Source organism: Gymnogyps californianus, chromosome 2 (assembly GCF_018139145.2).
Source record: "Gymnogyps californianus isolate 813 chromosome 2, ASM1813914v2, whole genome shotgun sequence".
NCBI classification, from domain to species: domain Eukaryota; kingdom Metazoa; phylum Chordata; class Aves; order Accipitriformes; family Cathartidae; genus Gymnogyps; species Gymnogyps californianus.
Window position 1 is genome coordinate 72988910 of NC_059472.1, and position 23178 is coordinate 73012087.

Below are 23178 nucleotides of genomic sequence, written 5' to 3' on the forward strand. Positions count from 1 at the left end.
CATTAGGTACTCTACTGCTGTGCTTCCTATGGGGCTTACATGAAACCAGCATGGGCATCTGCTATGTTTGAAGGTGCACCAGCATTAATGCGTTAGATCAAATCAAGAGTATGCTTTTGAAGCTGATCTCCCAATTGTCCCTGTGTACTGTGCTTTTTACACAATACCAAGTGGTCTCTGAGTACACGAGTCACATTCCTTTTGGATAAAACTACAGATAACGGGTAAGAGACGTGATCCAGGGCACAACCAGTGTGCTGCGAACGCTAGCGGGCAATCTAGCCGCCGGATCACAGGAGAGCTAGTCTGAAGTACACATCTCCAAAAAGTGTATTGTGGACGGCAGGCACTGAGCTTCAGGTATTCTGCACTCCAGTTGTATTACTATTGCAATGTGCTATTTGTTAACGTAGACAGAGTCTTGTCATGCTCCAAACAACATTTTTTTTCTTTGCAATTACCAGAGTTGTCAGACACATCCAGATGTGTTGTTACAAGGGATCACTATTGCAAGCTATCAGACTTTACTGTGGCAAAAAAGGGAAAAAAAAAAAAAATCATTCAGTATGTATGTGCCATTCCTTGTTTTACAAGTGTGCTTCAAAACGCTGGGCAGAAATAGTGTTGGCATTTTCTGTATCTGAAGTGCTTTTATGTTCCTCCTAAGCCTCTAATACAGTCTTTTTCTGTTACTGGACTTACTTTCACAGAATCAGTGTATTGAAAAACATATATAGAGAGACACACACACACGTATATATGTAGATACATATCTCTATGCATGATGTATATAGGTATATACATATGTATACACACATCAGATGCATATATATACACAAATAGGTATACGCACATATATAGACACACATATACACATCTGATGCACTCCTCCCTTCAGAATATATTACATTCCTGTACTGGATGAAACACTGCAGGTTAGTTGTTGGCTGCAACAGAGCATTGCTGAGCCTCCCCGCCAAACCGCTGCCATGCAGTGTTACCGGTTTGTGTTTGAAGAGTTGGAAGAACAACTCCACAGAGAGGAAATGGCCTCACTGATTTCACTGAGGCCAGAAATTCACCCAGACTTTGTAAAGCAAGACCAAGAAGGTTCTCTGTTAAGCATACACCCCTGCGTACAGGCATTTAATTACAGAGTGAGAGTTACTTCCCAGCTCATACAAATTCTACTTATGCAATGGTATGTGTATCATTGACAGTAATAGCATCATACCATACATTGAAAATGTTACAAAGTGTGTTTTAATGTAACCAGCTCAACTAAAGCGTGTTTTATTTTGAAACATCAGTTTGAGCCACTTTCCCATTTTTGAGTACTGGGAACCTCAAGCTGGCATATTACAACTGGTTCCCTCACACCCAGCCCCGCCTCTGAAGAAACACAAACTTCGGCCAAACTAGATGGTATACGAACAATATTTCTTTTTAAGAAATTTACAGTTCTAGAGATATGACCTCAGACTTTTTAATACACTGCTTCCTCGCTGAAAATTGTCACACAAAATACAAATAGAGTAATAAACTGCAAAATTAGTATCAACCATTTCCCCCGCATCACTATGAGATTTTGGTTGACTCCTAAGTATAGGGAGCAGTTTACATTAAAGCCATTTCACACCATGAGATTGAGTAGAAAAGCAATAAACAATGAGTTCAAAGCTGTTTTTACAACAATGTTTTATTCTATTAAATATGAAAGAGCGTACATACAGGTGTTATTCTGAGGACATAAATTACACAAGGATTACACGTTCTGTCAGAAAAGCACAATAATGAAACATCTTTACAGTTCAAACTTTTCTTGTTAGCTTTTAACAAATGAGTCTATTTCTGTTGCAAACAAGTAACGAGTGCTATTGAACTTTTGCAAATTCCCACAAAAACATCATGCTTAGTAGGATACTTTAAATATTGTAAAGATGAAATCAGAATTAGATTTCTAAATAACAAGATGGAAGAGATTTACTACTTAATCAAGATAAATGACACACTGAAATAGAAGCCGAGACAAAATTGGTCATTCGTTAAAAAAAAATTCCACTTCAGACACTACATTTGAGTCTGCTTTCTTTACTCACAGGAATAGTCACTGTGATTATATGCATGAGTAATGAGCAGAACTGGCCCTAAATATTTATAAATGTAACAACTGTCAAATTTTAGACGTGCTGGTTTTCTAGTTCACTAATTTTTCCACTGAAAAAACCCCACACCCATGAATCTATTTGCTTACGTTTCAAAAGGTTAAAATCCAGCTCTTCTGTAGAGGGCCAATCAAGCCTATGTACGATTTCCACGTCTTCCATGGTCATCTGCACAGGGGGCTACTGCATCCTACGTATGTATTTTGGGTCATCACTGAAGTACCAGACTGAGTTACCACTGACTTGTGAGAGCAGTATTAGTCTGTGGAAGTCCTAACACGTTGTCTTTTTAAACTTCAGGTAAACAGGAATGTAATTTTATCATAATGAAAGCTCTCAGTTCAACATTCAGAAGACTACTCAGATAAAATACATAATAAGCATGTAGTTTGGGTTGTGTTGCTAGGGATTAACTGAGGTGTTTTAATATCTTAATACAAACATTAATGGAGTGAAAGAGACAAGCTAATGTTACTGCAGGGTGTTGTTTAATCTTCAAAAGGAGTAATGAAACACAATTTCTAAGAATGGTAATTTTTGTAACTAAGGACTTCACATCTATTTTTAAAACCACAGAAGTGGGGTAATATTCCTGATATCTTTCAAAGCATTCTGCAAAAACACAGCTTGAGCCTGCAAACACTACCATATACAAGCAGTCCCACTGACCTCCAAGGTAAGCGTTCTCATACAGCAAAGAGCTGCAGGAAATCTCTTTGTTTTTTTCAGAGAATGCTCAATAAAAGTGCAATATAGTGAAGCAAATAATCTAATTATTATGCTTTTATTATTAGATGAAAAATGTTCAGATATTTTATAATTGTGCCTTTTGTAGGGTGGGCATTCTGGTTTGAGTAGAGTCAGACCACATTACAAGAGGCGGGCAGGGTACACCCACACATTTTCTTTCCCAGGGTGGTAACGCCCCAAAGCAGTTCTATTGTACAATCCCATCTACAGCTTAAAACATTGTGCTGCCCAGTTTCACACTGTTATTTCTGTTTTGACAAAAGTTGACATCTGTTTTGCTTTTCATTTCCACCCAGGCACGTTCTCCCTTTCAGCTCCTAGGCACCCTTCCTTTCCCCACCCAGCCTCTTTTCTTCCTGAGATGACAGAAAAATGTACATTAAGCTTTGGAACCTGAGAATTTGGAGGTATTTTTTGATACTACAGGGCTGCATTTGTATCGTACCGTGTTATCTCCTGCTATACTATTACAGTTACAATATAAAACTTCTAACTAGTTGATACCTGATGCCTTTCCCATATAAATAAAAAACAACGTACCATTCAGCCACTAATACATGACACTTGTTGTAAGAGTGACGTTTACCTTCCACAAGTCCTCTTTTCCAAACAAATGTTGAGGGATCATTTCCAAAAACGCAGCTATGAAATATTCCTTGAAGTAAACAATTTCACAGTGAAATAAAGAAAAATATATCCAGAAAATAGCACTCTCTCAAAATTAAAACTTATATACATCAAGAAGTTGTTGATATTTTTCCTCATTCTTTTATCAGTTCTACATTATCTGTAGATAAGCAACATTATCACGAAGAGTTATGAATAGGAAAAACAAGTTTAGTGAAGTAAGTGTCGTGTCTTTTTTAATACGCTTGAGAGATCAAGGAAATTCACCATTCAACTTTATTATTATAATTATTTTTAATTAAGGCAGCAAAAGACTGTTTAAGCTTAATTCCCTATGGTTTTGAGTATCCAAGACTTAGATCCTTCAATGCACTCTAAACAAGCCATGCTGCTGCACTTATAATCACCTCTGGGTACAAATTAAGTTTTCCATGGATGGGATTCAACCATGAACTCACTATTTACCCTTCTTGTTTTATGATTTGTTTTATAATTCTTAATAGATTAAGCTGTTTTAATATTTATCACAAATTTGGTGCTATTCTTTAGCAAGACTGCACTTTAACTGCAACTGTAATGCACACAGATGTATATAAGAATTTATGAGCTGAGTTTAACATACTAGAACAGAAATATTTAAAACATTAAAATTGTACCTGAACGTTCATTTTCTTATCAAGAATCTACGCTGAAAAGATGCCAATAAGTGTTATTTAATTTTGCATATCAGACTTAAACTAAAGAAACACTCCTCTGGATTCATTACAGTTAGCTCTTTTTTCCTATGGAGTGGAAAATTGCCACTCAAAACTTACAAATCTGTGGACAGCTAGTGAGCTCTGATGAACTATTTTCAGTATTCCTATCTGTCAGTCAGAATTTTTCATGAAATTAGTATTCTACATTGCATGCTATGGAATGCTATGTCAACAGCTTGCATTTTTATCTTTTGGGTTTTTTCCCCTACTTAACTGAGGTCTAATTCATGGAAACTTCCATGAGAAAAGATAATTGGACTGAGGTGCTTATGTCCAAGTGTATCTATTTTAAAGAGAAAGATTATTCTCCATTCACATCCAACAAGTATTCTAGTGATTAGCCCCGTAGAAGTCAATAACAAGTGACAGATCACTATCTTCAATTTCACTCCAGGACTATTTTGAATTGTTGGGGTTTTTGAAAAAGAAGAATAGATTTTTCTAAAAAAATTTGCTTTCATGTGAGAAGGAGTATTAAACTTGTAAACTGTGAACTTAACTGACGCAAAACAATGCCTGACAAGTGCAAACCCATGAACAAAATGCAATCATCAGTACTCCGATGATATATCCAACTCAAACACTTGCAGCCCAGGTTTTTAAGGTCATCTAAATGCCAAAGGTACAGGTAGGCATTTTTTAAATAAGTCCTCAACAATTATGTGCCTAAATCCGATCGACTGAAAAGCCTAAACTTTCTGGCAATCTGCTAGATGCCTGTCTGTATCTTTAAGTTTTTAAGTGAACTTAAAAGCTGGTGCATAGTTCGGTAACAAGGACTTTTCACAAATTCAGCTACCTGTAGACAAATACCACATTTGTGCCATGCAAAGGACTTTTTAAAAAACAGACACTCAGCAATAATTTTCCACTGTTTGACTTATACACAGGCCTGAACTGTCTCCTCCTGTTCTGTGAGAAAAGACGATCAAGATCTAGAAATGTCTGCTGGAGCGGGTGGAGGTGGGGGGAGCTGGAAGCCCATGCTGGTCTCCGGGGTTTCTCAGTGGAAGACGATGTACAGCATGGCTGTATCATCGTGTTGCTGCATGTACGGATGGTACATAGCATTGTCAGATTTTAATAATGGACATTTAACAATTGGGACAGTTTAGAGAATGACCTTTCAATTTAATTAAAGCTGTAAAATGGCTTCACATTTCGGGGATTAACCTTTTTAGATGGAGACGGATGTTCCAGAAAGGGATTAGAGTACAAACGAATGGTCCCTCAATTTAGAAACTAAGCAGCTGTAAAAAGAAAGTTACAATTTTGAAACATAATTAAACTGGTCGATTGTATAGTTTCTTATGCTGACTTTAAATGATACTAAAATATTGCAATATTTTGAGTCATTTAAAGATCTGCTCAGTGTAACATGATTTATGTTTTCCAATACAAAAGTGGTTACTAACATTTACTTCAAAAAAACCCACTCGACTTGTTTTGGGAGTGGGTAATTTAAATGTAATGGACAGTAAGATCACTTTTAACTTTGCATTAAATTGCATCAACCTTCTTGCAAACATAAGCTTGTGATTTCCACATTTCACTCCCTCACTAGCAACTGAAATGTCTCGAGTTAGAAGTATGTGTTGATTATATGTTGATCTACATTAAATACAGGGTACATAAGAAAAATCTTAGCATGTTTTTTTACAGGGCACCCAACTAAAATCTTTACAAAAGATAAGATAATTATCCATTCTTCAATGTAATAGACACAGATGCCACTTTTATAAATGTACCCTTATGTTCACTCGCCAATAAAATAGTAAACAAATCAACTTTTTAAACCATTTTTTATAAATTATTAGATTTTTTTTACTGACACTCTCCAACAATATACAAAAATAATACTACAAGAGTACCAATCAGTCTGACCTACCCCTCATTTCACAGAAAAGCAGAGGTTATAGAAGGATGGTCTTGTAATCAATCATCACTGTAGATGTCTCCTGCAAACGGTAGGTGTACATGACTGCCCGTGACGTTGGGAAGTCGAGAGAGATCAGGCAGGTTCTGGATGCGTGACCTGAGTTCTTTCCGTACTTGGGACACTCTGGCTAGCTTGCGTTTGTACTCCTGTAATGCAGAAGAATTCAACATGAGGCTCTTTTGCCAATACCATCCCTACTACTTACTGCACTTGACATTTTCCAAATAAAGTATTCCTTCTGCAAGTTAGATGGCTAAACATCCTTTAACAGGTGAGAACCCAGAGAACTGGGTATTTTGGAGGCAGAGGCATCAGCTCTAGCATTTTCTCAGCATCTGACTTCGGAAGCACAGCCATGGGATTATTTTGCTTCGAATTGTATGTGCATAAATGCTAAACAAGGAAGACAATCCCAGTTAATACAACTACACGTGTTTCTCCATGCGACTAGTAGAATGGGATTATTCTTAGAAACTGTATTAAGGATAATTGATACACATACTCTACTATCACTCTCAGAGTATGGGAGGATAAATTTACTGATGTCAAAGAAGTTACTTTCAGCTCATATGATGAAAGAATAAAAAACGACCAAATACCACCTAACCAGGCCTGTTGATCAGCCCCACCAAGCTGACTAATCAATCATAAGTATTTTGTATTAACTGTTATAATAAAAAACATATTGCAGCAATACATTTATGGATCTAACCCTGAGTTTTCAGAAGCTTTTTGAATTGGGGACTTAGGATTTCACATTGTGTTGGAATACAGGTCAAACCACTCATAATTCATATATTTAATGATTATGAGGCACTTCTCACGTGAAACAACATTATACAAGATAAAGTATTTAACATTGTAAACCAGTGCACTAGAATATAGTTAGTGCTCACCTATTAAGAATATGAGACACAATGGAGAAGAATACCAGCTTGTATAAAATGAAAACAGTTATTCCAAAATGTAGGAAGATTAGGGTACAATTTACAGGAATATTTACATTTCAAAAACTTGGAAACACATTTCTTTGGAGAGCAGAAGAGACTAAGCATTAGCAGGCAAAACGGCGCTTCATGAAAATATACTGTAATTCACAACACATCAAATGCAGATGCTTTCTAGTGCGGCTGCAGGTTTTGTGGCAGCCTGGGAATGGCTGGAAATAACAAGAAATAGTTAACCTACAGCCTGGATAATCAGCCCATGCGTAACCAAGATCTCGTGATTATAACCATTTCTAAATAATAGCGGGGGAAAAAAATCTACATCATCCTGTGCCAAATACAAACACTTGAAAGTTCCAGCAAGTATAAAAACACCATGCAAATGTCTATAAAAGATAACAATCATGCTATTTACAAGGTCTAAACATAATTTTAAAGATTTTTCTATACTGTTAATAGCACAGAGTAAAAAGGAAGGCCAATGAAAAGACCTTTTGGTAGTAGAAACCAATACACTAGTACAAATGTTAAATACCTGGGGCATGATCAAGATTATTGGACAAGGTCCAACACACATGAAAACAAAGTTTGCGACTATTAGCAGCAGTGTGGCCTTCTCACCAAGGGCAGTAAGAGAACCACAAGACATCGTAAATTCTTAATGAGAAGGTAATGCATAGCTAAAAAAAAAAAAAAATTAAATGTTTACACAGAAAGAGAGAAAAAAGTGTCCCTGAATTAGGATCATCAATTCCTTGATATAATTTATATTTAACAATTAAATATTACATACAGTTCAGAGTCTTATGAGATACTAAACATAGTGAAAACACTACAGATGCCTAGTCAGCAGAACTGTAAACACTTGGTGACAGTACACAGGGCAAAGCAGCATTCCTTTTATGATACAGATGTCCAAAAAAGTCTTACAACTGCAAGTCTCTTGGTCCTAGGAAAACCGTCACTTGCTCATACCTGCCCAAAACATTCTCTCTGGCGCAAGTGACTTCAGGACGTGGCTGTGGAAATGAAGGGCTGTATCCTGATACTGTATCCTTACAGTAATGCCCAAAGGCCACAAATACTTTACCATTTCATATCTAATATTACAGCAGCATCCAGAGGCCTCAGTGAGCTGATTCTGTGCAACAGTCATGGTCCTTTGCCAGCATGTAAAAAGCCAGTAACAGTGAAAAGGGCAAAAAGTATTCTATCTATTTTAGTCCAGATTGCAGAGATATACTCCTATCATTTTAGGGAATAGATTTTAACGTCAGAGGAACAGATAGGTTTCATTGTTTAGTAAAACAAACGATTTGGCAATATACAGAACACTAGTTAACCAGAATCACTATTTTCAGAAGCAGGATGGCTGGAGATTGAGCACTGGGCAATGAGAGCTTTGAGCAAGCTTGAAGCTAGGAGACCTGGCCTCCGTTGTGAAAGACGTACTGCTGTACAGAAGAGGATGAGTAGAACCGTAAGCAGAATCAAAACACTCAAAAGGCCCAAAATTAGTAAAAGAAATTAACTATAAAATCATTCCAGCAGTTAATTCTTGTAAATGGTGTTTTAATCAGCTGAATCCTGACTAAGTTCATTCTCTGTCAAAAAGAAGATTGTGAAACAGCGAATCAGTATCCCTTCGTAAGCTCAAAGCGTGATGCTAGGCAAATACACACAGATCACACTTAGCAGCTATATTCTCACAAGACTTCACTCCAAAACCTGAAATGTGCCTTAAATTAGATTGCCAGTTGCCTGACTCCATTAAAATTCCCTTTAGCTTATAATAAATCATTTCCATAGTAACATCACATTCCTGACATCCAGCCTTTTCCATATAAATTTTGCCTGAGACTTGTTGCCTAGTGAATATCATCTTGATCAATATTACTGACAGTAGGTTCCTTTTTCTCACTATGGAAAATGTTCTCATAAATACAGTCTCCCATATAATACAGTCTTCTTCCTCTCGCCAACACCTTTAGCATAATGCACACTCTCAGGGAGTCAAAACTTGTTCCTTGTGCCTTCTCAGAAATAGAGACCTCTGAGAAAGTTTGCTCAAGGTTTTTACTATAAAACTAAATAAAAAATTACATAAGGTTTTATAGTTCATTATATTATTGATGCAGTATAAGCTACAGAATGCAATTTTAATACAATTTTGGTAATCCAAAGCATATGTGAGATCTGCAAGTACAGGTTATATGTCCATGACAATCCTCCCCCACAAGCAGAAATATTATTCACCTTATCCAGAGCACCTCATTTTCCATGACACTCCCAAAACCATTCTAGAAATCACTGGAAATGTCCAGTTTTCATGACTGGTGAGCAAGTTCAGAAGAGGGCTGATTTTCAAGTACAGTGACTTAGCAGTTTTGAGGTACTTTCAAAGGGGCTGCTTTTCACAGTTTGATTCTATTTAAAATCACCAGTCACTTCTGAAAGGGTTTGCTTATATATATTTTAAGGCTGCTAATATAGTCCTGGCATTACCTAAGTAGTCCTGGACTGCTGGAATACAAGTATCAAGTACTCATTATCAACAATACTCGTTATATGTACAGCCTTTATTATTTTATCATAATAGCATGCACATGTACCTACAACCTTTTTCCTCAGTGTATACGTTGAGAGTGTGACTTAATTAAAGCAGAGGAGTGGGAATGGGGATATCTAGGTGTTATTTCTGATATTGTTGCTCCATTAGAAATGCAGTATACTATACAACTGAGTAACAATTTACCCATATTGTTGACACTTCTAACTGCAGAAATGCTCATGGAGAATTTCAATTTCAATTTCATTTTCATTATGTTGATTTTAAGATATACTTCAAATTACGCCTGTGTAAATGAGGCAAGATTCAAGCTATTTACTTCAAACTGTCAAGGACAGGCAGAAGTATGATGTTTTCTTTTGCTACACTGAGCATAATTTGCAATGCTTGCTACCTACAGAGAACCTTACTCTTGGGATGTATGGCCAATCTGATGTACGGAATTAAAGTCTCTTCAATTTCTTCAGCAGTCTAAGATAACACTACTTTCAAGCAGTAATTTTTTGTACTTCCAGTCATAAAAGTAGGTTTATGAGATAATTAGAAGAACTTATTTTGCTCGTTGGAATCTCACTGATTACTACAGTTTCCATTACTCGACAGTGTAGAATATGGGTATTTTGTGAAAGCAATGCTAACAACATATGGATTCCACACCTAGATTAATAGTAATTCTCTATCAAATAAATACCAGGCAAACAAGCCAAATAATTTTTGATTAGACACTACAATCATCATGAATAATAAAAATGTGGGCAGGACAAACAGGCTGTGCACTGCAGAGAACATTTTTCCTTCCAACTGAAATAGATCTTAATATAGAGTTCCTGTGATTACCGTAGAGAGATGCTACAGCTAGAACAACTTGGAACTTCATGGATATGCTTTCCCTTTACAACATTAATATGACTTTGAACCCTCATCTGATCACTAAGACTATGGCATGCATCAAAATACTGCGTGGCAGAAAATGTATAGCAAAGCGAAAGAAGCAAAGTCTGATTCCAAAGCAACAATAAAAGGTTTGCAGAAAACACAAATATTTAATCTGCATACTTGTTAGCTACAGAAAGAAAGGTAAGGTGGAAATCAACACAGAAAAACAAAACCCAAAAGGCTTAAAAGGCTTTTAAGGTGTTGAGGGCATATGTGTACATCAGCATCCATGGCCTGTATGTACACTGTATTTAAAACTGAGATCTCTGACTTTCTAGGTCCATTCCAATCTCCCGGTTTCAGGTGCAGACGTCTGAGCTGTGTCACGGAGCAAAGGCTCTCACGCGCTGTGCCCAACAGCACAGAAACCACTAGAAATCTTCAAAGGTTCAGACAAAGGCAAGTGGCATGTCATACCCTGATATCTAGATTTTGAAGTTCAGAAACACAGTATTTGTTTATAGACTCCACCTTGTTAAAATCTAATGCCTCACCCAGTCTGAGTATTTTTCTGCAAGGAAGACTGACGGCTAGACTTGAAGGAGGCAGATAAGCCTCACTATCACTCTGGAAAACAGATGAGCAGGGTTAAATTTTGTGCTGCCTTTAAAAATTTGGCATGGCTCATGTTATTCACCAGTGTGATTAAAGGCTCAACCTATTTACCAGTGTTAAGGATGAACAAAACCCTGAAATAACTTTCATTTAAGACACTGAACAGAGTCTGAACACATCTATATGCTTCACACACACAAGGTTGAAAAATCAAGGACAGTTATGACAAGCTCAGGAAAGGACTGACTTGGCTAACCTTCCATTACACATTTTGCCTGTTTACTAGAAAACAGATTTTTGGTAGAAAGCTTCAACTTTCCAGTATGTTAGCATCTATCAGTTTTCCATTAGGTCTTACCACATTTAGAGCAAAATAAACAGCACTGAAGCAATGAGCACCTACCTAGTGACTGCTTTGTTTATTCCTTATTGTTTTATGCATTGCCCCACACATTACTTACTGTATGCATACTTACTGTATGCATATTCTGTATGCAGATTTACTAATATTCTTATAGGTTTTCTAATGGCATACTTCACCCTTACAAAACACAATTGATTCTTCAGAAAACTTCTTTGAGCTGACAGATCAAAATGAAATGCATCCTCTAATTTTGAGTATCCCATTTTTCTTAGTACTTAAAATTACCAAGAACTTAATGCTTCAAAGCAAATTTTCTAAGTTAGGTTAAAATATTAGAGACTCCTCAGCTTGTCTGCAAATGAAGTAACAGGAAGCAATGAACTCAGAAGTTTGAAACCCAGAAGCTAAATTAGTGACCATCTGGGGAAAGCTTGATTAAGTGACTTTGTCTACCATCAACTGTTATGCTGTGGTACAGACAGGAATACACTGCAGATCTTCAAATCATAAATTCCTGAGTGCAGCAGTAGTAAATAGGAACAAAGCATTTTACCAGGACATTTCCCATATGAAGGGTTATTATCAGAAATGTGAATTCCTTCACAGTGGTCACAAACTACTCTTCCCATTCCTCGAAAATGCAATTTCTTTGTCCAGCTCCTTCCAGCCTAAACCTGGGTCTCAAATCTCGTTCACCCCAGTCTTGACTCCTGGTCCCCATCTCCATTCCTTGAACACTGTTCCTAGAACCAACCTCTTTGTCCAGCAAGGCTGTTGAATGCCTCTCAGACTCCTGTCATGCCTGTATTCACATGCAATACAAACACTCACAACTGGTTTTTGCCTAACTGTTCCCATTTCCTTCCTTTCTGGCTCCATATCTGAACTCCTCCCTCTCCAATCCTGGTCTGCACTTATCACTTTGTCTATAGTTTTGGCCGCATCTGGTTCCAGTTCCACCCATTTCTCCCCAGTCCTATACTCAGCCTGTCTCTGTTCTCTGCCTATATAATATCTCCACCAGATCTCTCTATCACCTCATACCAGTTCTTGCTTCCATTCTCTTAGTCCAAAGGAATTCCAGTTCCTCCCATTTCAGTCCTACATGACGTTATGCTTTTCTGGCCAGTCACCCCCTTTCTTCTTGGCCAGCTGATCTCCTATTCCATTGTTTACTATAATGTCTAGTCCTGGATCCTTTCTTAATCTCTGCAGCCTCTGGTGCCAAGTTCCATGGGAACTTGTCCAAGTTTTGCATTCAAACCCATCAGCTTCCACCTCCCCATTACTTAGACTCATGGGAGTCATGGACAACCCACCCATGGAAGAAGTTCTCTGCTCCCACGTCAGGTGCTTGGCCCATGGTCAGCCTAGAGAACAACTGCATACAGTTGCAATTGGCAGAAGTCTTCTGGGAAAACTCTTTGGCAGAGCAGCTCTTCATGGAGGTTAGTAATGTTTTAAGAAATCTCTGATGAGCTTATTAAAAGTAAGATTTTTCCAAAGGCTAGTAATTTCATTAAATTCAGGTTGATTTTCATTAGCATATCAAAATGCATGCCCCTGACAGAAAGAAGGATTTCCCCATTCCATAATACTTTGAGAAAAAACATGAATTATGTCACCTCAAAGAAAAGGTCATTTTTTAAGATTGTTTTATTACGAACTTCTTAGCTTTATTCTTGAAGATTGTGTTGGCAAAAAGTTGGTCAAGGTTTGGGAAAGTTAAAGAAAACAGGGACTTACAAGCTTAATTACCAGGAGTATTACTAGGCTTACTTAGTTTATATTTACCTCTATTCAATCATAAAAGGTCCACAGTGATTAATATTAATTTATAAAATAAATTACTTCTTAAAGACATTGATTTAATTAGAGAATCTCTACAGCACAATGATTTAATTTAAAGCATTTCAGGATGGCAGATATGAGCAGTAGCTCGAATGAAAGATGCCTGCTCGAGGTTAAATTTGGTCTCCTTGTGTTTTATTATCTGATATAGCATTTTTATCTGGTTGAAAATTTAGCCATTATAATAAACTCAAAGCTACACACTTCCAAGAGATGCTTAAATTACACTGAATTCTTAAGTTTCAAATCTTGGCTGACAGAATGAAGTTTTGGAGAACTTCTGAGGACAAGCAATCAGACACTTCAGAACAATTCTGAGCAATTGTGCTCAAACAAATATTCAAGTTGATACTCTATACAGACACACAAGGGATAAAGCAGAACAGTTTTGAAAATAAGAAAATAAAAAAAATTAAATGGCTCCAGGCTTAGAGATAGCTTCTTAAAGTCTCACCTATTCACAAATGATCTGAAGTAAATCCAAATTAAAGGATATCAGGGTTCAGTTTTAAAGGAATCTATGAATGAAAAATTTTTGATGGTCTATTAGAAAAAACACGCCTTTAGCAATGCATTTAAGAACACTTGTGTAGTCTTCAGGCTCAAATATTTACTGTACCTAACAGCTGAACTCTAAAAATTGTGTACGTCAGATGCACATTCCTCATTTCATGCAACCCCTGCCTGCAGGTCATTACAACAGTCTCAGTTCCAACTTCAGGTTCCACATGTGCAACTCATCTTTCTAAAGTTAATGCTGTGGGTGTCGAACCACAAAAACATGGACTTTGATATTCGTTATTTAACAGAGACAAATGGACATCTGAAAGTATGAAAATTCTGTAAAGCCAAGACTACATGTAACTATTTTGAAGATGAAAAGTGAATCTGAGAATGAAAGTAACACTGCAGGTCACTAGATAGGGGATTTATCTATAGCTAGCCAAGAGACAACTGTTTCAGATCCTTTTCTTTTGTCAAAGACAGATCTACATAAAGTAGAAGCAGGAGACCTAGTCTTATTGTAGCAAGGCTAAGTACTAGTTGCAGTCCAATCCAAGCAGCAGAGAGCTTAAAGCAGGTTAATGTATACAGCTTTTGCCACTGCAGTGTATAGCCACTCAGTGTTAACCTGTGAGCAAGAAGGAAAATGAATGAGAAGTGTTTGAATCAAAAGTGTTTTATTGACCTGAGATTGGGTATTAGCTACATTTGAAGTTAAATAAATAAAAGTAATACAGATAGAAGACCTCAACTTTCTACTACAGGTGAGGCCAGGCTGTTGACCTTGTTCATTTAAGTAATCTATCAGTGCAGGGCATCTGTGCAAAATTGGTCTTGGACATTTTGAACAAGCTCTTCAAACTACTTTTTAAAAAAAATTATTTATTTCTGTCTTTTATTTTCCCAGTTCATAAATGACTCCTATCCAACCTGAAGAAACAGCTGTGAAGGACAACCACCTTACAATTCCAGAACAGTCTTACCTGAAGAGCATGTGGCTATTTCTTACAGAGATTTTTAAAGAATGGTTCTCAAAATAAGCCAAGAAATGTCAGGGGGTCATCCAATGTGTGTACACTCTAATAAATTTTATCAGCTAGACAGTTTCATATTACACTTGTCAACTCATTCTCACAATTTCATTAAGTAGGTTGAAACATCTATTTTAGAGACATGGATTCTAAAGAAGAGGATATAGTTACAGCTCAAAGATAAGCATTCACAAGCCTGATTTGCTTTAATGGTAGTTGAAAGTGCTCAGCATCACTTGAGAACTGAAACTATAGTTTACGTGACTAATGAGAATAACTGTCTGTGTAAGACAAACTGTTGATATGCTGCATGGTACTTTTTTCTCTCCTTTCGTGAGTGTGAAATAGATACTTCAAATGCAGTGTTCAGTGATGGGGATGGGAGCCTGCGAAAGGTAAAGTTGGAAAGGGAGAACTACACAGCAGCAGTAGATATGCTGACTTACTTCTTGAAACTGCCCCTCATACGTCCTGTGGGAATATCCCCAATGAAAACTCTACCATGCATGAAGCAAGAAAACAACCGCACCCCATCTACAGCCAACAAGAAAGGAGCAGAATCTTAATTTCCTAACAATGCACATAAATACAAGTTCTATCATTTAAAAAATGGTGCTTACCCTCAAGCTTTAGTATTAAAATATTATGATGAGAAAGTTTTGCATAAGGGAAGCAGTATCATTAGAGAGCATAGAGCAATTACAAGAAAAATTCACCATGTAAAAGTCTCTTATCAAACAACCAATTTCAGGCAGCAAATTTGGCACACCCACCTATTTTTGACATTATTTACCCAATTCTGAATTGCTCAAACAGCTAGTTTTATGTTATAATAAAAAAGGTGTAAAAAGAGGTTGTCAGGGCAGAAATTATGAGCAACCAGAGAAGAAAAAGTCAGAGAGAAAGCAGAACATAGAACAAGTAAACAGCATTAAAAAGAACAAGGAAAGACATTTACAGTGTTTTTCCTGAAGTTTTCTTTCCCATTATGAACTATTTTCCTCCCAAAAGCCTACCGCTTGCAATAACGCCACTAATGCACATCCTTCTGTGATCTACTGATAAAAGAAAACATGTATCAGAGGTTAGCAATCATTTCTGTCTAAAATGTCTTAGCTTTTTAAAGCATCTTTCATCCATTCAAGCCACCTGTATTTCATTAAAAAGGTCTTTAACATTATTATCCTGGTTTATATAAAAGCTCTAAGAGTACCTGTGGGGTTTTCTGTTTTGTAGGTCTGTATTTCTATCCAGTTGTGGATGAAGTGACCTTGGAAGATCAGGTCATCAGGAGAACATAGTAAGTTAAATGTTGTTAAAGTAAGTTAGTACTAAGATATTTACAAATGAAATCACGAGTAATTCAGTAGACGTGTTACAGAGGAAAAATGCAAGTTAAAAAGTTCCTTTGTTCTTTCAATTTTCATCCAATTTTTAACAAATGTGTAATTTTGGAATGGAGGGGAACACAGGGAAGAATCATTGTTTGCAAAGTACAGCATTTCAGATATTCCTGATAAAGATTCTAATGACTGAGATTTCTGACTATGCAGTAGGCAGTAATAAAATACCTAAACACAGTTACTCTTCTTCATCAGTTCCTTTACTGTATTTCCTAAACTAGTTATTTGGGTTTCCACAGTGTTGAAAAAGATGGAATTATACAAAGTAGTAAATCACTTAAATTTCCTGTTTTGCCATGTGCTTCTTGCATATCAGTATGCAAGTCACTTAGGTACATTTTCACCAGGTATGTTACCCTGGGGTTTTTTGTATGACAGACACTCCAAATTTCTCTCTTCATACAAAATCCACTCTCAGAAACTTGATACTGTTTTAAATTTGTATCAAAGGTTCCAGAGAAAAACTCAGGCTCTACTTCCGTTTGTACAGGCTAAAATAAGAACCTAAAATCTTTTAAAATGCTGGTTTTCCTTACAATACCTCAGGAAAACAGGGAAGTACGTGGGTTTTATCAGATTTGATGTCCAAATTGCAAAATAATTACATCTGTCTCATTTTGCTGGTGAGCTGCTTCAAATTCCCTGAGAAAACAAGACCTGAAGTAACAATGGAGACTGTATTCTTGCTGCAGAAAAGGGCTTACCATTGTGGCAAACTGAATTGAATACAAATTGAATATACATGGCTTGCAGGGCAATTTAAGAACTTCTAAAATACTTGTCCATCTCTTCCCTACTTGTTCAGTAAACCGTTAAGACTGGTCTGTCCATAAGCTCATGGTTCCAGATCTCTCGTAAACATGAAGTTTGAAAGAAAAAATAAAAATAAACTACGCCTAGCATCTGACAACTGGGACTTCCCTCAAGGGAAACAAAACCAGCAGGTCTGAACCTGCAGCTGAACTTCAGGCAAGAGCTGGATCGACTGGCTGCCACAGCAAAATCAGCCTGCCAAGACATGTTTTAAGATTTCTGGTCTGCTGGACACAATCAGTTGCAGGGTAGAGTAAGTGTTTATGAAGAACAACATAAATGCCCTCTGGGTATATGTTTCCAGCCTGCTATGAGGTAGAGGGCTCAAGTATTAGGCCTGGGTATGCCACTTTGCTTTCACTCTGCAGTGCAACCGTCATGCAAAAGAGCAACATTTCCCCCATGCAGGAGGGGAAACGTGGTAATGAACAGCACTAAATCCAAGGTATGCTTATGGTAAATGATTTGTGATTTAACCATGACTTATAATAAAGACTTGCACCCAAACTTAAGGTACTGTCTTAAATAGTGACTGTAAGAGTCACCCTGCATTCACCTTTTTTAAATTTTTTTTTTTGTAAAGCAAAAGGTAATTTCTCTACTGGCACCCTGCAAACCCATCTGCGAGTGAAAAAAATCAAGCTAGCCAGGCACTGCAAGCTGAAGGGGCTTAGCAGCCCAAATGAGGCCCTCAGTGACTCCCAGCTAGCTCTAGCATGTCCTTGATATTGCAACAACATAGCAAGAGGAGCCTCCGCTGAGAGAGGGCAAGTAACGGCTGATGGTGCAGAGCAAGCACAACTGTCCCCCCTTTCACAGCTAAAAAGAACAAACCACAAAACCATGCTTTTGCCACTGTTCAGGGGAAGTGACTTGCTTGCAGCTACGTTATCAAGAAGAGACACGACAATGGGGCCAAGTAAAACCAGCAAAAAACCCCTCCCCACAGTCATTCATATATAGGTTGAAATTTGCAACTGTGTAGGGCATATCTCATTACGTTTCCAGATCAACTGAACTTTGGAGGAGAAAGCTCATTGTGCAACATGGCAAAAGCTGTGTGACGTAGCATAAAAGCATCCTAGGTACTCAAATACTGGAAGAAAAAGTATTGTTAAACACACCTATGCCATGAAGTGGGCAACATGCTTTAACAAATAAGTCTGTATGCAGCAGCGTAAGAGAAAGCTTTTCTGCCATTAAACACTTTGTGGGCTGTGTAGAACATATCTCCTGCAGAAATTGTTTTAATGCAAGTTTGGACCTCGCAGAGTTGTCAGAATTGTACAGTATCCCCCCTCCCACTAGAGCACAGAAAGCCTGCCTGCTGTCCCTCAAAACAGTTTGTCTGTGCGTTTATGTTTTTCACTGATGGCTTTGTTTTTATTGGAGCTCTAATGAAATTCAGTATTTTCCAGCAACTGTCTCCTACTGAAACTTGGGCACTAGCTCACATGCAGAAAATAAATTTGCTCTAAATCTTAAATCACATAATACAATTATGATTTCTTAAATTAACAAATACATATTTAAATCCTAAGTCTTTATCAATTACATTGAAAGATGCAAATTTGGAATTTGTGCTCAGCATTTTATAAATGAAGATAGCTAAAACCTAGATTATACATCTCGGTCTTTATTACTTCTGGTATTTTTATGAGTAGTTTCTGTAAACTCTCTTGCTCTTTTAATTATTACCTAACTGGATGTTAGGTATCCAGACACCAGAAGACAATGAATACTTACGGGTAACTCCAAAACTGAAGTTCAAGTGATCAAGATTAGTCTACAGCCTACACATGGAACTACCCTCAGAAGCCCAAGAATTATTGCTTACTGTTTTAGCAGAAGAATAAAGTTAAAACCTACAGCTGCTATTGAGCGTGTACAATTTTTCTGATCATGTTGCAGGAAAAGAACATTAATTTTCCACTGACTACAGTGGCTGCTATCCAGCATGGCTTCAAGGATTTGAGGCTAGGATATCTGCCAAGTTGTACATGCATACATAGAACGCAAAGGACATGAATGGAATAAATAAGATGCTCCTAGTCAGCACACTGACAGGAAGCTTCTCTATCTTGAACCGTAAGATTTGGAAAAAAATTATGCTAATAATCACTTTATGTTTTGCATATACACCAAAACAACAATTTTCAACTACCTGGCTTGAAAGCAGTTGCATAATCCTTTGGAGTCCAATCTTAGTAACACTGATTAGCCTGATAATAAAGCAGCACCCCTCTAGGACTCAAGGATTAGCACTAAGCGTAACAGCTCTACTGGAGTATGGGTTGGGAATAAAGGAAGATCTCAGTGTTCTGCAAAACTGGCCTGGATTCTTCTCTCTGCATAAAGCAGAAGACACTAATCAGCCAGGAGGTAAAAAGAAGTTTCAAGGTGCTTCTTTCTAGAAATGCTGAGAACATGGGTACAAAACGGCTACAGAAGAAACAGCCCATTAGATTTTCAATGGCATTAGGATGACTTTCGCTTACAGGCATTGCAACAAGAGAATGCATTGACAATCCATGTAAATTACAGGTGAGAAGCTAGCCAGGAAACCAAAGGAGTAGTGGTTTAAAGACTACTTTCTGAAGGATAGCCTAGTCACATTAAATTTCTTGCTGCTGTCTGTGTTTTAAGGTAGCACTATTGCACAAGAAGAAATCCACAAAATCAGGAATTATTAGTTCTTGAGAGGAACATGTTGTCGGAAAAAGTTCATGCAGGTTCCCCAGAACCAAACCAGTGTGTAATGACTGGACTTTCTGCTTTGAGTTTGTACCTGCATCACTGTTTGTGCTTTGTTCCACAATCTTTCAGCCTTAGGATAAAAAGGCTTTGAGATAACATTGCTGAGCAAGAACACCCGATTTCTTCCACAGGTAAGAACATTATAAATAGTGACTTTCCACTCCTGCATCTTCAGGTAATGCCATAGCTAAGGACAGTAATTGTGTTATGGCCAAGAGAGCAAATTAATAGGTATACACATACACAGAATTTAATTCTCTCTACAGAGGTTGCATCTAATATCATCCTATGCTAAATGATGGGTTCCTCCACTGGAAATGGCACTCAATTCACTACATGACCTGTGACAGCAAGCACAAGAAATGCCCGGCTTTCAAGATGGCATGCTAAATTGTTTTGCTGAACAGCCAGTGTACACAATACTAATTACAGTGGTACAGCTTCTAGATCTAAATTGTTTAAAACTAAAGGTTGTTTAATGTACCGCTGGTTTAAAAAAACATCAGCAACAAAAATCGCCACCACCAACAAAAAGTTTTCCTAGGGCAGAAGGCATAAAATGGGGAAAAGACGAAAACATGATTTACTGGCACCCATGCAGTATCTGTTGCTTACATTCGTTATTATGGAATCATAGATGAGTGAAAGACTGAAAAGATATGGCTGGAAGCTACTCATCAAATACCAGTTTAACTAAACCCCTGATTTTTTCTGGATGCCAAATGATTATCAGTATCTGGGAGGCCAAATACTCCAGAATAAAGTTGGTACAATGATGGCACAGCTCGCTCTATTTATCTATCAAATATACTGACCTTATAAATGAGCCACCACCTTTTGACCACGGTTCCCTATGGCTGATGGATGTCAATTATCTCCATCAGAAAACAGGTAACTTAAAATGGGAGATTTTATGATGTTTCTAGAATACATCTAGAATTTAGCCAGATTTCACCTTGATAATCTGAGCTCTTAGACAATGAATAGCACCAGATTCAGCTTCACTGTTGAGTCTTGATGTGTAGGATAGCAAAGACGAGGTGGAGGGAGGGAAAGGAAGAGGAGATTCTACACGAATGCAACATTCTCAGTGTTTTCTTAGTGACCACGGTTTGAGGAGAAAGCAGAATAAGTGACAGTGCAGAAAAGAAGCAGCGATGGGGCAGATTACAAATAGTGAATTGGGATGTGACACAGGAAACGACTGATTTCCTGTCTACTGCCCTCGCAGAATCATTCCTCCTACTCTGGTAGTTACTAGCAACCTAGAAATAAATTACATTAAAACTTTGTGTGTTTGAAACATTGCCAAGTGTAACGCTTGGGGGAGTTATACTGTCTGCTCAGTCTTCTGCCTTCTACCGTCTTCACGATCAAAGGGCTCACATTTATTGAGATGAGGACAGCTCTGAGGCTTGTTTTTAAAGAAGTTACAAGGAGCTCAGTGCTCCACATAAAATCCAAGAACTTGTTTGCAGGCACAACTCTGGAACAAACAAACGATGTTGTCCCTCTACCTCCTTTGCTGTCTGATGAATGAAGTATTTGGGCCCGAGTAAAATGAACCTTATCCAAATGCTATTGACTGAAGAGAAACAAAGCATGAAAAGAAATACATAATTAGGAATGGAGAGGGGTAATGAGAACCTAACATTTGAGGAACTAGAGCAAAGTAAGTATCTACTTGACCTCTAGGACCACTCTCTCCCTCTTGCAATGTAATAACTAACAAAGCAGCCGCTACATATTTCCTACCCCCAAACTCTGCATGCAGCAGAGCTTTAAAACTGTTGCATGTGCTGACTGCAAAACTGAATCTCCACATCTGGTTTACAGGGCCTCAAAGATGGAGCAGCATACAAAAGTCTGGTTTGGATGCATGGGGAGGAGGAAAAAACAAAACAAAACAAAACAAGAGGGAAACGTTTAACTTGCAGGAAGATCAAAGGCTTCATTTTACAGTGATTTCTATCTATTAGTTAACATTGGCCTACACTTAAATCAAAGACTCACGGAATAGCTTCAAATACTTCAGGACTTGTGCTAAATCACAAAATACTGATTAATATTCCAGCCCTCTGGTGCACATCTACTGTAACTTCTACAATCATTATTCCAAAAGCACGTGGCATTCTTCCTACTTCTCAGCTTCCTCCCTAACCCCCACTTAGAAATGATGCGTACGCTACGGCAAACAAACCCAGCTATGGAGAGGGAACTGATCTCTTTTGTACTGAGAAACCCGTCTGATTCAGGGAGATAAGGCTGGGGCCAGATAATGCTGTTAACAGTAATTTATCTCCTCAGAGTCCTTATTTTGTCCACTAACAAAAATGTTAAACTTATGTCTCTTATGTTCACTAAATTTTCTGCCTAGGAAGTCACAGTACATTCCTCTCCTGCCTATGCCCCTCAAAAATACCACTCATTGGCTTAAAAAAAAAGTGTTTTTCTTCTAAATTTGATAGCGTAAAAGTGTGGAAAAACAAGTAACTAGAAGTCCTTTTTGACACATGGACAACAAAGTGCTCCAAATATTCCCATTTAAAAATGTAACATCCCATTTCAAATACTGAAGCTCTTCTTCAATTTGAAAAAGTTACGACAGTAGATTTTTCTTCATTTTCTTGATGGAGCAATGTACTTTATTTGATAACTGTGCAAAAGGGTTTTTTAAATCAACTTGAATTCATAATGTATTTTCTAAATCACCAAACCACTGAGAATTTAGAACCTGCTGTGAGGTCAATTTCACAGATGAAGCAAATGAAACAGAAAGGTGCTTTTGTGAAAAACAAACAAGAATTTAATCTAATAGTGAATCAGGCAAGAAAATAAAGTAGCTAGTGATGTTGGAGAGAGCAGCTCAAAACACTGGCTCTTCAGACTAATACTTTCAGAGAAATACTGTTTCGATCCCATTATCACAGGCAAGTATTTTACACACTCAATAGTACCATTTCTTCAAGATGAGGCAGCACAGTGGTAAAAGGATGTTCAGTGAATGGTGATGCTATTTGATTCCTGTAAAGAAACCACTGAACGTCCTAACTCCATCCCAGTTAGCCCAATTCTCCATCCCACAGTAACTCCCACCCAGTGTGCCCCCTCCAACTGTCCCCCCCCATCCCAATATCCCTTGATGTCTTCTACGTTGCCCAACTACTGTTGTTGCAAAGAGCAGCAGAGGTTATGGCTGGTTCCACACT

At 37.6% G+C, this 23178-nt stretch overlaps 1 protein-coding gene across 1 annotated transcript in view; it reads right to left on the reverse strand.

The window, feature by feature from the left end:
• Positions 1-6139: 6139 nt before the first annotated feature.
• The window catches only part of RPRD1A (regulation of nuclear pre-mRNA domain containing 1A), a 42374-nt gene continuing 25335 nt past the window's right edge, over positions 6140-23178 (reverse strand). The window contains exon 7 of the mRNA XM_050890774.1: positions 6140-6385. Within this exon, the coding sequence (XP_050746731.1) occupies positions 6236-6385 (150 nt within the window). The 3' untranslated portion in view covers positions 6140-6235. The remainder of the gene's footprint in view (positions 6386-23178) is intronic.